This window comes from Aphelocoma coerulescens, chromosome 10, assembly GCF_041296385.1.
Source record: "Aphelocoma coerulescens isolate FSJ_1873_10779 chromosome 10, UR_Acoe_1.0, whole genome shotgun sequence".
Classification (NCBI taxonomy): domain Eukaryota; kingdom Metazoa; phylum Chordata; class Aves; order Passeriformes; family Corvidae; genus Aphelocoma; species Aphelocoma coerulescens.
Genome location: NC_091024.1, coordinates 10,700,998 through 10,715,277, shown reverse-complemented (window position 1 = coordinate 10,715,277; position 14,280 = coordinate 10,700,998). Strand labels below are relative to the sequence as shown.

Here is a 14,280-nt window from a genome sequence, read left to right as displayed (position 1 = left end):
ACAGGGCGCGTACCCCCGGGAGGGCGAGCGGGAGACGTGCTTGGGGCTGCGGAGTCTCGCACCAGCCCTGATCCAGCGCCTTCACCCGCAGAGATCCCGAAGTGTTCCCCGGGAGCTGTGCTTCCAGTTGGAAACCCCTTGTTCGGGGGGCTCTAAGGAAGGACGGTGGTGTTTGTGGAGCTCGAGCCCGCACCACTAGCTCTGGGGAGGGATGTGATGGCTGCCGGGGCAGTGGCGTGGCTGGGCATCCAGCCGTGCCCGGATCCTAAGAGCCGGCATCGTCACCGCGGTGGGAGCGGGAGGCAGCGCCCGACGGACGCGTCGCGTTCGTCAGCAAAGGCGATAGCGACAGAGAAGAGATGTTGGGAGACAAGTTGCAGGGATGAGGGCGAGCAACTTCAGACCTGCAAGTATATTGTGCTCTCCTGTAATGCCAACTCTGTCCACATTGGTAACGCAGTCCACCGAACCAGGGCCGAACTACAGAACATCAAAGGGAGCTTTCCCTGGACCTACTGTGCACGTGTCCTGCTGATAAATGGCAGGGTTTTTCTTCTGCTGGTGATGCTACTTAAGCATAGGTCTAATCTGAGAAAGATGCTGTTCTGCAGCAAAATATTCGTGTGCATTCTGTTCTTGTGTCTCTTAATAGCCTTACAGATAAGGAAAAGTAGGAGCTGAGCAACCTGGGCTAGTGGAAGGTGTCCCTGCCTATGTCGGGGGCGGTTTGGAACGAGATGGTCTTTAAAGTCCCTTCCAACCCAAACCATTCTATGATTATTTTATGAATTGCTAAAAAAAAACAAACCTGTAAGCAGCCCAGCATGGTCAGAGGGAGAAAAGTGTGTGTTAGATTTATCAAAGATTAGCTGCTAGGGTGTTTAGGAAGCCAGGCTGTGGGTTAGTAGTATCATAAATCTCGCCACGTGGTCCGTAGCAGACGCGTGAGGAGGAGAAGCCAGTGTAACTCACGGAAAATAGAAGTGACCTGTAAAGTGAATGTAATGAAGCAGGTCTTGTTACTATGTTGAGATTCCTGCGTAGTACAATGAGGATGCTTTAAAAAGTACTTTTTTTTTTTCCTGGAGGGAGGGAGGCAAGGAAACGAAGTGAATACTTGAAAGCAGAACCTTAGCAAGTTGAATTTGTGTCTAGGTTTTCGCCTGCTGCTGTCCAAATTGCCCTGTGTGTTTGTTTGTGCTGCGCCTTGGCGGGTCAGTGGCTCCTGACTCTGAGGTGTGTTTTGCTGGCCCCGCTCAGGAGTGTTTGGCTACACTGTCAAAAGTTTTTGGTTCCGAGGGTTTTTTTCCCCTTTCAGTGGATTTATGCGCTCTCGACGTGGTTAACAGCGAGGTAACGTGTTTGTGCTCTCTGCTGTGTTTAATAAACCCTCCTGCGTCGGTGTCAATCAGCGCCGGAGCAGCCTCGCCATGGGGACGGATGCTGTGTCGGAGCAGTGCCTTGCTGTGCGGGACACGATGCTCCACTCCCAGCCCTGTGGTTTTCAAACTCCCCAAAATGCTGGTCTGGCGACTGTGAACCAGGCACTGGGAGCTGCTGGTCAGCATGCTGGAGTGGGCTCAGCAACGAGACAGTATTTTCTTTCTTTCTTTTTTTTTTTTAAATTTCCTGGATCTCTTTGTTCTGTGTGGTGGACAGCTTTTGTCTGTTATTGCTGAGCCCGGCATTCAAAGGCAGGCATAGGATACGAGAGGCTCCCCGGCTCTGCTCAGTAACAGCCTTGGAATTAAACATCGTCATTTATATTTAAGTAGGCTTAACTTCTAAATTATTGAAGCTATAAGCTTTCACTAATTTCTACTCTGTATGACTTTGTTGTCTTTTTTTCAGACGCAAGAAAAGGATTGCTTTCTCCTAAATTGCTGTAATACCCTGTCTTTTTTCTTAATATACATAGAGAGTATCAGGTATCATTTCCCCGAGTAACACTCAGAGACTGTGTATGAAATTCAAGCCCACGTTTGGGCTTCGTCTCTCTCAGGGGTTCAACAGGAGAATCTCAGGACGTGATTTTCCCGCGTGGAGGCAGCAGGCAGCCCATGAAATGGGGCAGGCATCTCACAGCCGTATCTGTGTGCACCACGTTTGGGACCTGTGCTCGGGGCAATGCTGGTGTAGGGTTGTGAGTGCAGCCACCCCTACCCGTGGCACTCAGGTGACTGCTGGGGCCATCATGGTGCCAAAAGTAAACTTTGGAAGTATATAAAGCAAGCTGAGAGGGGAGGCAACAGGACAGGTTGCTCTCCTTCTGATCTGCCCCACCACTCCCTGCAAAGGGAGTCAGAAATACTAAGCTAGTGTAATTGTGCCTCTTCTTGTTACCTGCCAGGCTCTGGATCTTGCACAGACCCAGTTCCCATGCTCACTTAGGAGCTGGCAGAGGGTTCCAGGGGAGAGGATCTGGGCAGAGGGTCCCAGATCCAGGACTCCAGCCTGGTTCCCCACTCCCCTCCGTCCTTTTCAATCCCAGTTTTGGCCCATGTGCTGTCAGCCTGGCATAGGCTAGCATGGAGCAGCTCAGCAGCAGCACTGCCCGGCAGAGAGCTGCAAAACTACTCTCATTTTATGTGTGCAAATGAGAAAGTGCCTCTCCCTCTTTTCTGGCTGCCTGAACTTTTTTATTTCTGATTTCCTTGTTCCTCAAGGGTCCTGTGTCACAGCATGTGAAGTGCCAAGCAGTGACCCAATACAATGCCAGCCCCTTGCTTCACCGACCCTTAGACTCTGCTCGAAACCCATGGGATGAGCAGACCATGTGCTTCATTTTGCAGCCTGCAGCAGATCTGGGACAGATCGGATGCTTTTTTCTCTGTCCCTTTCTCTGTCCCTTTTCCTCCCAATATTTATTGCTTTGCACTTCTGGGCTTCTGGCTCTGGATATTTTTCTTGTATTTAACTAACAAAACAATGCAAGAATGTCCCTCTGCATATTAAGAATTCCCATTTAAATCAATCAAGTAACATTAGTCAGAAACAGGAATAGTTCATTCAAAATTACTTTGAAATCACAAACTTATTTGAACTTTAGTGGAGCTTTTAGTTTTACAGAGTTTAGAAACTAATAAATTATGTAGCAGGGCTCATGAAAATCTACCCGAGTCTGCTTATCCAAAAGAATATCCAACATTTTGGTTTTGCAAGAAAATAAAAATAATTGTTTACACATGTTCAGGAGTCATTGGCAAGCATATAAAACTGATGGTTAAGGAGGCGAACATGTCAATAATTGCATTTTAAGAGACGAGAGAGGCAAATAGACAAGTGTATGAGGAAAGCACAGAGCACACTGATCTGGCCTTGCTATTATATCAGATGTCACTGTTGCATCACACCCTCCACTCGAGAGCAGCCCAGTCACTTAATAACCCAGACCCGCTCTGCATTGGTAATTTAAAACCAGAGTTTCAGAGTAGAGTCAAGGATTTGCTGCCTGTTTTTTTTGTTGTTCTTGCACATGAAATTGCGTTGATGAAGCTGATGGCAAGTCAGGGGATGCGGGTCGCGGTGAATGGTTCTGCTGAGCTGTGAAGATGCTTTTGCAAAAGGGTCGTTGCTGCTGAAACCTGAGAGTACATGAAAAGGGAGAGAAGAGCTTGTGTTTCAAGACGCTGGTTTTGGAGCGAGCAGTGCTTGGTTCCTTGAGAAGAACACGGAGATGCTATCCTCCATCCTGAATTTCAGGGTGGGAGGTGATAAGGCGGAGGGGATGGCGGGGAGTGCTGAGTTTGCTTTGAATCCCCTGGATACAATTAAGACTTTCAAAGTTTTTCATGTGCACACTAACTTCTCCTCCTGCAGAAAGACCTTTCCTTCCCTTTCCTTGGATGCCATCCCTGCCTGCCAGAACTCAAGATGAAATTCAAGGGCTTGGTGGCAGGGCTGTGCTGGCTGGTGGGGTTTGGCACTGTGATGCCAAGGCGCTCTTTTGGCAGCCTTGTGCCATCATCCCAGCCACCATCTCTGATCCATGGGCACTATCACTCACCACTTGGGCAGTCCATTTCCTGCTGGGTCTGTGCCAGGGCCCGGCTGTGGGTACAGCCACCTCCCTGATGCTTTCCTGCAGGGTCAGGGAATGAAACTGGCTGTTCCCCTGTTCTACGTTAGAGCAGCCTTGGGAGCTGAAGCCTGGAGGGACCCTGGCTCTGGCACAGCATTTCCCATCTTGTCTGTACCTTCGCTCTCTGCTTGTGTGCGGTTGCTTCCTGCTCTGTGTTTGTGTCACTGATGCCCTCTGAGGTGAGGCTGTGATCTGGTCAGGGCTGTGAAACGTGGGGAGTGCAAATAACAGCACATCCTATGCTCGGCTTGCTGCCATGCTCTTGGGATGCCTCACTATGGATGGAGCTACTGTGGGTAATTAGCTCAAGAAAGGTCTTTGCCCTTTCCAGCTATACCAACAGGTTTTATCCTGCTTTCTTTAGAGATAGGGGAACCCACAAGGACTTGGAGCTTGTCCTAGAAAGGCTGTTTGTGCTGTGAATGCTTCCAGCTTCCACAGTGTTCAACAAGTGACCTCCTGGGATTTGCTCAGTCTGGTCTCAAACATTTGAAAATTATTTGGGGCAACTTCTTTGGCTCTTCAGCTCTTTGCCTTCCTCAGCTAAAATCTGTGTCCTCAGTGAGGGCAGTGATGCTGGCTGTTTTTGGGCTCTCTGTCAGGTGGCTGAGAGGCTGTGTTATCCCTGTCAGAGACCTCCTGCAGTCATTTAACTAGTGGATGTGGTTTATGCTCTCTGATGGAAAAATCGCTTTATATAACCTCCCGTCCAAAAGGAAAGGGAATAAAAAAATCTGAGCTAGTAAACTTTACTGCCAGCAAGATGTGGGGCCTGTTACAGCCTATTCTCCTCTTCTTTAAATGTAAATTTTCTGGATGCCCTAAAGAGCCAATTTGCACTTTACTGCAGTGCAGTGCTTTTCTCCTTAGGGTCTGGGTCAGCCTCAAGGAGATTTAAGAGGGCACCAGCTGGATTTTTAGGCTGCCAATTTCATCAGCCTGAAGCTTGTTATAATCTGTTGGAGAATATCTTTCAGGTCCATATATCTCTTTCTTCCATATTCTCCCATTTGCAGAAGGATTTGAATGAAAAACAACCCACCATTGGAAAAACAGGAGCTGTTTTTCATGTGCATGGCCCAACCTGCATCTAGGTTTTTGGTCCTGATACTCACCTGGATCCCACTATAAAGTCTTCTGGTCCTGCGCATCTTCTTTTGGCTTTATTGGAGCAGGACTGGAGTGGTTATCCTTGGTGGTGGTTGTGCTGCTGATTTATGCTGTGTTATGCTGGGAATAAACACAGTAAATCAGAAGGGGGCAAATTTGTGCTGATGTGAGGCAATTTGCAGGTGGATGTCGTGATGTTGGTGTGATGAGAAAGGAGCTGGTGCTACCTTGGTCTCCCCAGCAGTGCTCCCGATGATGCTGCACCAGGAAGAGCAGGGTGGATCCAACTGCTCCCACAATATCTCGCCTTGCCACAAGCTCAGAGTGGGCTGTTGGCAGCTTATTTCATCCCTCTGTGATTAATGTTCCCTGTCTAGAACAGGAGTAATAATACGGGCTTCATCTGTCAGGAGCGCGTGCTCCCAGGGCAGGGATGGCCCTGCTGGCTGCGGGTCTGGATGGGGTCCAGGAGGATGAGCCAGGATGTGACTGAGGTCCTTGGCGATGGATGTCACCGCTAATTAGAGCGGTGAGATTAGTCACTGAAGCACAGGAGGGAAACCCAAAATCATGTTTCCCAAATGGAAAAGGACAATACAGGGGTATAAGCAAGTTCTTTTGAAGACCTGAATGTGAATCACAGTGTCAAGTAAAAAATAATTAAACTTATTTTTTTTTAAATGTACTTCAAAGTGTCTTTTAAGCTTCCCATTAATTCGAAGTTCTTTCTCTCAGTGCTAAATAAATCTCTTGATTCAAAAGCACAAGTGCTAATTGGTTTCTCTGAGTATGCCTGTCTGCTTGATCAATAGGGGAAGTAGTTTTTGTTAAATATTTGCACATATAGTCACATATTGTATTGCTCAGGGAGATGGTAAATGTTTCTCAAAAGGAGACTTGTAGAATGAGGATTCTAGTAATTTTCTTGTGGCCTTTATATCAGAGCTAATCACACTTCCTCCTTCCATCCCTTTGCAGAAAGCAAAGCAGTTTTCCCTTGTGCGCTGCCAGCGTCGAGACAAGCAGGCTGTTCAGCTGCCTGCCTGACACCCCGGCTCCAAATGCAAACTCGAGCTGCCACAAGCAGAGTTGTACAGTTCCTGCCTCGAGCAGGGAGTGGCTGTGAGCCACACTGCCTCACAGTCCATTTTGGGAGGTACCTGGGATGTTGTGTGGGATTAGCAGGGTTTGGATACACAGCCAGCTGCTGGAGAGGGATGGGGCTTTCAGACTCCCTGAGTGAATGTGCACAGCCTCAGCAATTTCCTTGCTATTTCACAATTAATTGCACTTTTACTATTTTCATGGGCCTTTGGAGTGTTTTACTTCGAACTTTTCAGCATCATTTCCGTGCCTCACTGCTAAATGCAATCAGTTCTTTATGCTGATGGAATTGGGCCCCTCTCCCCCACTATTGCCTCTTTATTCTGTCTGTGCTCTCCCTCTGGCTCAGCTGAGCTGACCTCTAGAGCAAGCACCAGGAACCTTCTTGTCCCACCATGGAGATTCCTCTGGGAGTGTCTGTCCCTTTGTCTCTCATCCTGAGCATCCCAGCAAAAGAGGGCTCTGTGTTCAGAGTCTGCCTTTGAGACAGGTAAAAGACAGAGCTTGCCTTCTCCCAAATCTGCAGGTGGCGTGAACTGGCTTTTCCACATATGTCTGGTTAGTTGGCCCTGAAACTCCAGGAAAGTGGCAGTGGGATTTCTTCAAGGACTGATACGCATCCCATGAGAAAAACCTGAATTGAGTTGGAATTTGGGTACTTTTGGACACTGTAAGGTGTCTACAGGTTGCAAATCAGTTGCACAGTGTCACACCTCAAGGCACAGTCCTCCTGTTGAGTCCAGCCCAAGGAAACCCCAGGACCAGTGTCCATCCCCACTCCAGCAAGTGTCTGAGTCCACCAGTCCTAATTACAAGCGTCATCACTCTTGCAGTTCAAGCAGCCTGGAGTGAGGATGCAGACCGAATGTTTATGGAGGCAAACATGATTATCTCCAATCACAGGCCTTAATGATGGTTGTTATAATGACAGCAATTGTGGGAAGGGCATGTAATTATGTTGATTCTTCCTTTTATTGTACATATAATAATAAGCTGTTTTATCTAAGAGTACAGGGGTGCTGGGGGAAGATGGGGCATTTATTTAATTAGGGATTTTTTTCTGATTGCATGTTAGGCTAAATCCTGAAATCTTCAATCTTTCTGGAGTCAAAGTCCCTCTTGGTTCAGTGTCAGGATGCAAGGGTCCCTATCCTACCTAACTCACCAGAGCACCTACACAGGGAATGGGGCCCCAGCATGGTGTTGAGACGCTGACCACTTTGCAGAAAAATGCAGAGCATTCATCTAATTCCTTAATTTTCACCAAAAAAGAGTAATTGATGGGTTTGTGCTGGCTGCAGTCTGACTTGCTGAGAGGACCCCAGGGCTATCTCATAAAAAAGAAGTCACAGTGAGCGATAGATCACTGAGATGGCTGGAGCTAGCCTGACATTTTAAGACTTAATGGGTTAATAAAGTGTGTATTTTAGGTGTCTGTCACTGAGTGGGGTTTGTCCATTCCCTGCGCACACTCATACCTTGTTGGCAGTACCTTTGGCCTGGCCCTGCAGTACCACTGTTGTCTTTGTCTGCGCCATCCATCTGCCTCGGCTCAGGTTGCACTCAATGTTTATCCCCCGTAATCCAATTTAAGTTGCCGTAGAAAGCAGTTGGGATTTACAGAAAGAAAAAAATCTCACTGGGTTTGCAGAGCAGAAAAGACAGACTTTTTTTCCTTCTCTTTCTTTAGTGTAACTGCCTCTTCTCATTTCTGTTATTCTTACCATGCATTAACAGTCTGCCCTCCACCCTGGTTTTGAGCCTAGTGTGGGGGGATCCTGTCCTTGGTGGGGTCTGTATGAGTGACAGGCATTACAAAGCCTGTGCTGTGGCTGGTGTTTGCCAAGAGATATTGCTTGTGTGCATCCCAATTCTGTGAGCATCTGTGGAGTTGGTCCCACTAAGCCTGTGAAAGAGGGAAGAAGCTGTATCACAGGTTGGGAAGCCACCCATTAAAGGGCCAAATGCATAAGTGAACTGTTAGAAAGGCTTTCTCCATATTTGGATGTAACTGTAGTTTTCTTACTCTGTTGGAATTTCTTCACCATTGCTCTTCTTTCAAAAAAATGCAGTTCACCTCCATCCCTGCATTTACAGCCTTCAAATATCTGTATAACTCCTGTCTCTTGGTCGCTTTTTGTCTTTCATGTCTGCATGTATTTTGGCCAATCTTTAAGCAATAGTTCTATTTCTGTCATCTTCTGTAGTGTCTGTTCATGACTATAGGGCAAATTATACCCTCAAAAGGTATGCTGTGACCAAGTGAAGCATAACATGCCAAAGACAGAGCGTTTAAATGTTCTGTTGGCAAAAGAAGTAAATTAGGACATATCTGTGTGATGGGAAGTGAGGGTTTGCCTATTGTTGGTACAAAGTCTGCAATAACTTATCTCTCGTGGACATCGTTTAGTGTAATTGCTTTGCAAGAAACCTTTTGTGTGGCTGAGCTGGAACATTGTGCGTTTGTATTTTGGTGCTTAACTTGCTCTTCATTAAGGGCTGAATAGCACCATGCTTTGCCTGTTACAGCATGAGAGAGACCAAAGCGACAGAAGGGCACGGTGTTGTGTGCTAGAGGCAAACAGCCTCCTGCTCTGCCAAGCGGGAGAAGTGTCAGGAAGATGCCGGTAGCAATATGGTCTGAATCGGGAGCTGCTGATCCCCCCTTCACCCCCACCGGCTGTGCTGCAAACAGGTCTGGGGCATGGCGCAGCCCCTCTGCCACGCTTCTCCCTGGTTATGGGGGGAGAGGAATGGCTTTCTGGCACTGGTGTGCACTTCTGCTCCTGGGCTGGGAATGGCTGACACCCTGTGCTTGTGCAGGTTTTAGCTGTCTAATGCTGCACACCTGCAATGGGAGCTGAAGAGGCAATCTTCAGAGGAGCATGGAGTGGAGCTAGGGTTTTGCAAACTGCTGGAGGGGTGTGCCTGCCTGTCACCTTCACTGGAGCCTCCAAAGGCAGCCTTGAAGGACTTTGCCTGTGGTTTTGCTTTAAGAAATTGCACCCTGAGGTTCTGAGAGCAAAGCCTTGGGAGGCAAAGCGTGCCCATGGGTTTTGTGTTTCTCTGAAACACTTGCACCTTGTAGCCCATCCAAAATGTTTCCATTGTCCCCTGTTTGCTGCCAGAGCAGTTGACTCTTGCCGCCGCTCATGGACACACTGCTGACTCTGTCCTTCTCTCTTCATTTTAGATTTTGGCCGTTCCTCTGAGCTGGCGTTCGTTGTGGAGCCTAGTGATGACATAGCTGTGCAGGAGCAACCCTTGATCCTCTACTGCCAGGTGGAGGGCATCCAGCCCATCACCATCACGTGGCGAAAGAATGGTGTGATGATCCTGGACAGTGAGAATGCCTTTATGTTGGCCAACGGGTCTCTCTACGTCTCCCGCTTCCAGAGGGTCCGGGGAGATGGGTCCTCAGATGAAGGCGAGTACGACTGCATGGCACAGAACCACTATGGGCTGGTGGTGAGCCGGAAGGCAAAGATTCAGGCAGCGAGTAAGTACGGGCACTGTGCCACCCCCACCTCACAGGGCAATCCCACAAGGGGCACTGGCTTTGTTGGGAAGTGGGAGGGTGGCATGGTGGGTGCTGGGTTTTCATGGAGGGGGGTTTAAAAAGAAGGAAGAGAAAAAAATCCTGGAGCTGGTGTCGAAATCTGGCTGGCATCTAATCTGCGTAGCTGTCCAAGTGGGAAAGAAGAGCTCATCAGCTTTCTTGGGTAGAAAACTAAAAACCACCTTCTAACAGTAAATTCTCTGTGTTGGAGGTGTAAGTTACAATCAAATCATGTGGTGAAGTAGTCTGTGGTTTGTGTATCTCCTGCGGTGAATTTGGAAGCCCCTTTGCTGTGCAGCACAGCTGGGCTCTGCTTGGCAGGCAGAGCTTCCCAAACCATAGGCAAAGACCTCCTGAAGGTCATGGTATCTTTCATTTTGTTATTTAATGCTGGCAGTGTAGAGGCAGCAAGGTCTTATTTACTACCTGGAGTGGCAGTGCCTTTGGGGGCAAGGCTAACAACACCAGACAGATTGTCTGATGGGGGAGGCTGGAGGAGGAGGAGAGAGATGAAAATGTCAGTGAGGGAATGAAATTTAAAGGTGGGGGAGGAAGAATTCCAGGGCAGGCTGTGACTCCAGCCTTGCACACTACCTGGCTTTAGCCTCTTGCACTGCCCTGGCCAGAATGGTTGGGCTTGTTGGGTCTCCTGGTTCTCCACTGTCAGCTCTGGTTGCTGGTTGGTGTTTGTGCCAGGACTGATGGCAGAGCTGGGCGTCATGGTGGTTTCTGTCCCTGTTGTGTTGGTGGCCTGCTTTGCCCACAGACTGTCTGGGGGCTCTGGGAGTGCAGCCACTGATCATTTTGGCATTCAACCAGAATTGCTGCTGGGTGTAATTTCTATGTGAGTGTGAGAATGGGTCTATGGTACGGCCGCAAGACCTGGTGGAACACTGGTTTGTTAAGTTTTGCTGAAGAGTTCTCCAGCTTGTTTGGGAGATGGCTACTGCTCTTCTTTCTGTGCAAGTCACTTACTAATGCTTCTGTTGCATTTGCAAATATCACTGTGATTTTCTGGTACAAAGCAGGAAAAGTATAAGGCAAAGTCTGCGGCTGAGGTCCTGTCTGCATTCCCCAAACTGGGGGGCCTTTTGGAGCGCTGCTGCCCACTCCCTGCAGTGCCAGGGCCGGCTGGCAGCCCACCAAGGGAACACTCCAGCCCTTGTGTATAACAATTCCCGAGTGCATGAAGTGGCCATCTGCAAACCTAGCTTTTCAGGAGTGTAAGAAGTGACATTGTCCAGGAGCCAAGGGCTTTGGGGCCGTGCCAGATTAGCAGCTGGATCTCAAACTTGTCAGTCTTGTGGTGCTAAACCTTGGAGCACTTTTGGTGAATGGCTCTGGCATTTATGAGCTGGAAGCTGACTGATGCACAAGCACAATGCCAAACTTCTTGGACCTGTAAACTGGAGGCATGAGAGCCAGAGGAATTACCTTTGAGATTGTGGGTTGTAAACACTGTTATCTTGGCTCCTGCATCAATATGTATGTGATGTGCTGTGTGTCCCTGAATAGCGTTTCTTTTTGTAGCCATAGTTTCACATGAATCAAAATGAAAAAGAGATTTTGTTGAAAATGCTCTGGGCTCTATTCTGGCTTCAGGCTTCATTTGTTGCCAGCCCTGAAAAGAGGTCTGGGTGAAGCCAGCACAAACAGGGGGCCCCCCAGCCTTGATGCTACAGGTGCCCGCAGATAATGGGAATAAAACAGGATGTTGTGGGCAAATGTAATGTGCTGCTCAGGGCAAGCTCCCCCACTGTGCCTGAGCCACAGGAACACACTCTTGCACTTAGGACTCTGCTTAATCGTAGATGAAATCTCCTGAGAATGAATCACAGTTGTGCCCTGAGCCGCAAAGTCTCAGAGTGGTTACACACAAGAGATAGTGATTTTCCTTGCTCCAAGTCCCAATCAGCAAGTCAAAGGAGAAGGGTAATTGTCCCCATTTTAGGGACCTTTGCATCGAAGGAATGGGTGCTAGCTGCTTGGAAGGGAAAAAAACCCAAGCGCTAAGCAGACCTTTGCGGAGCAGAGTAAATACTGCCGATGGGTAAAACCTCATCCCAGTGCTGAGCTCCTCTTCCCTCTGAGCCTGACATCTGAACACAAAAGCAAAGGAGAAATAAAATCCTTTCACAAACAAAAATCTTGAAAGTTGATCAAGGCTGTGCTACTGAGGAATAAAAGAGATCTGACAGAGCGGAGCCCCTCGAGAGCTCTGTTGCACTTTTCGCTGTCTTCAAAGGCAGGCTGTTAGTCTCATATCACCGTTACAGACCCTGGCTTTGTATTATTGCTTGGAATATAATCTTCTTGGCTCAGAGGAATGTACATATTTGCATCCAGGAAATGTGGGCTGGATATCATATTTTTATGTTTCAAATTTACTTCAACACTTGGCATTGAGTAAAATTTAACTGGAAGAATATGCTGCTCTCAGCCGCTGCGCGTGCGGCCCTGATGGGCTCAAGGTGCCGGCAGTTTCCTCAGGGAGTGGGTGCATCTTAAACCCTTCCTCCTAAAAATTAACTCATTAAATTTATTTAATTAAATTCTGAGGTATTTCTGTATGTTGCCATTATTAATTGAAGATACTCAGTGGAAGGAAGCTGACCTTGGCTGGTTTGTGGATTGGCTGGTCAGGTGCTAAATACATTGATAATATTTTTGTAGTGTAACTTTCTTTTGAACAAGCACAAGTGTGCAAGAAGCCTACGCGTGACTGAGCTGAGTGGGGAGGCCCTCAGCATTTCTACCCTCTGCCTAACACCCTGGTTGGAATTCTTTCAGTTGCTGTTTCTGTGTCTGTTCAAACCCTGGTGTGTTGGTTTAAAAGGTTGTGGAATGCAACATGTTTTTATAATCTGACCAGGTTATTGAATGCAGATCTTTTCTGTCTCTCAGTGACAGTTTCGTAATTTTGCATGACTCCAAGCCGTCTTAATTAAAATCAGCTTCATAGTCAGAGCGTTCTCTGGAGGCACTGCTTGGCTGTGTTTTCACAGGTCTCTGAGGAGCTGGATTTCCCCTGTGCCTGCCAGAAGCTGAACATGCTTTAGCTCTCTGTGGATGAAGATACTCTCTGAGCAATTGTAACATCCAGAGTCCGCTCCTCTGGAAGGTGGGCTAACCCAGAACACAGCCACCTTTCTTCTCATCACCACCCTTTGCTTAATGTGGCCTCACTTGATCCGATCATGTCATTTCATGGCATTTCCAGCCCTTTTTGCTGATGCTGTAATTTGATGGACCTGGCTCCACATCATCATAAATCACAGCCCAGCCAGTGGAGTAAGACCCATTGATTATATCACTCAATAACAGGCAGTTACCACTAATTGGAAATCGCCATCAAACTGGGTATCGGATCAGGCTCTGCACATATCCAGCCTGAGAGCAGCAATTTTCCCTGTTTGATCTGATGCTTTTTTAAAAAAAAAAAAAAGAAAAAAAAAAAAGAAAGAGGAGAATTAAGTCAATGGTGCAATTTAGAGCCAAAGAGATTTCTTGAAGTTTGGTGAATTGGACCTGCCCAGTATTTGAAGTACTGCAGGACCTGATAATAACTCTGGACAGATCTGAGCTTGTAAAGACATTTTCTTCACTGTGTCTTGCTGCAGGGTGACTGGTTTGTAGTCAAGCATAGCAGCACACATCCCTCTGCCATTCTCAGCTCCCTGATCCCCTTTCCTTCTGCATCCTGCCCCAAATTCTGCTCCTTCATCCCACTGGGTGTGGCTGTCCGTGGCACTTACCCTGCCAGCAGGAGGGCAGGATTGATAGCTTGGGCAAGGCAGATGTTGTGACTCCCCTCTGCATTGATCCCTGCAGACAGCAGCAGCAGCTCCTCTTGCCCAGCCTGGAGACAAGCATGCTGTCCCCACAAACACGCTGGCCACTGTGACCTCGAGGCCAAAGGTCTTCAGGTCACTGGCAAAATATAGAAGTGGGGAGGGCTGGTGCATATGCAAACTTGCAGGTTGGTTTCCCTGCCAAGCTGTGTGGCTAGGGGAGGAGGTTGGGAATCACAGGGATTTTAAAGCAGCAAAGATCTTCCCATCGTTTCAGCTCCTATGCACAGAATATATTCAGGGTTTAACCTGCAGCCCCCTTTCCAGGCTCTGGGGTGGTGGGAAGAGCTGCTGAGCCCAAATAATGGCAGCATTTATAAGAGTGTAGAGACAAGAAGGAAGTCTAAAAGGATTAGGGAGAGACAAAGGGGGCTGATTATTTTATGGGTCACAATACAAGGCATTAGAGTGAGATCACAAAGGGATGTAATTACAAAAGAAGGCCATACTGGGGGGGATCAAACCAGGATTAGAGTGGGAAATGTTTTTACACAGTTTTGTTCCACTCATTATGAAGTTAGCATTTTAAATTAAGGTTTAAATAAGGTGACACCAAAGTTGTCACCAAGGTATTT

At 47.8% G+C, this 14,280-nt stretch overlaps 1 protein-coding gene across 1 annotated transcript in view; it reads left to right on the top strand.

Annotated features, from left to right (window-relative positions):
- Nucleotides 1–14,280, top strand: part of IGDCC3 (immunoglobulin superfamily DCC subclass member 3) — a 97,335-nt gene that overhangs the window by 503 nt on the left and 82,552 nt on the right. The window contains exon 2 of the mRNA XM_069025228.1: nucleotides 9,489–9,794. Within this exon, the coding sequence (XP_068881329.1) occupies nucleotides 9,489–9,794 (306 nt within the window). The remainder of the gene's footprint in view (nucleotides 1–9,488; nucleotides 9,795–14,280) is intronic.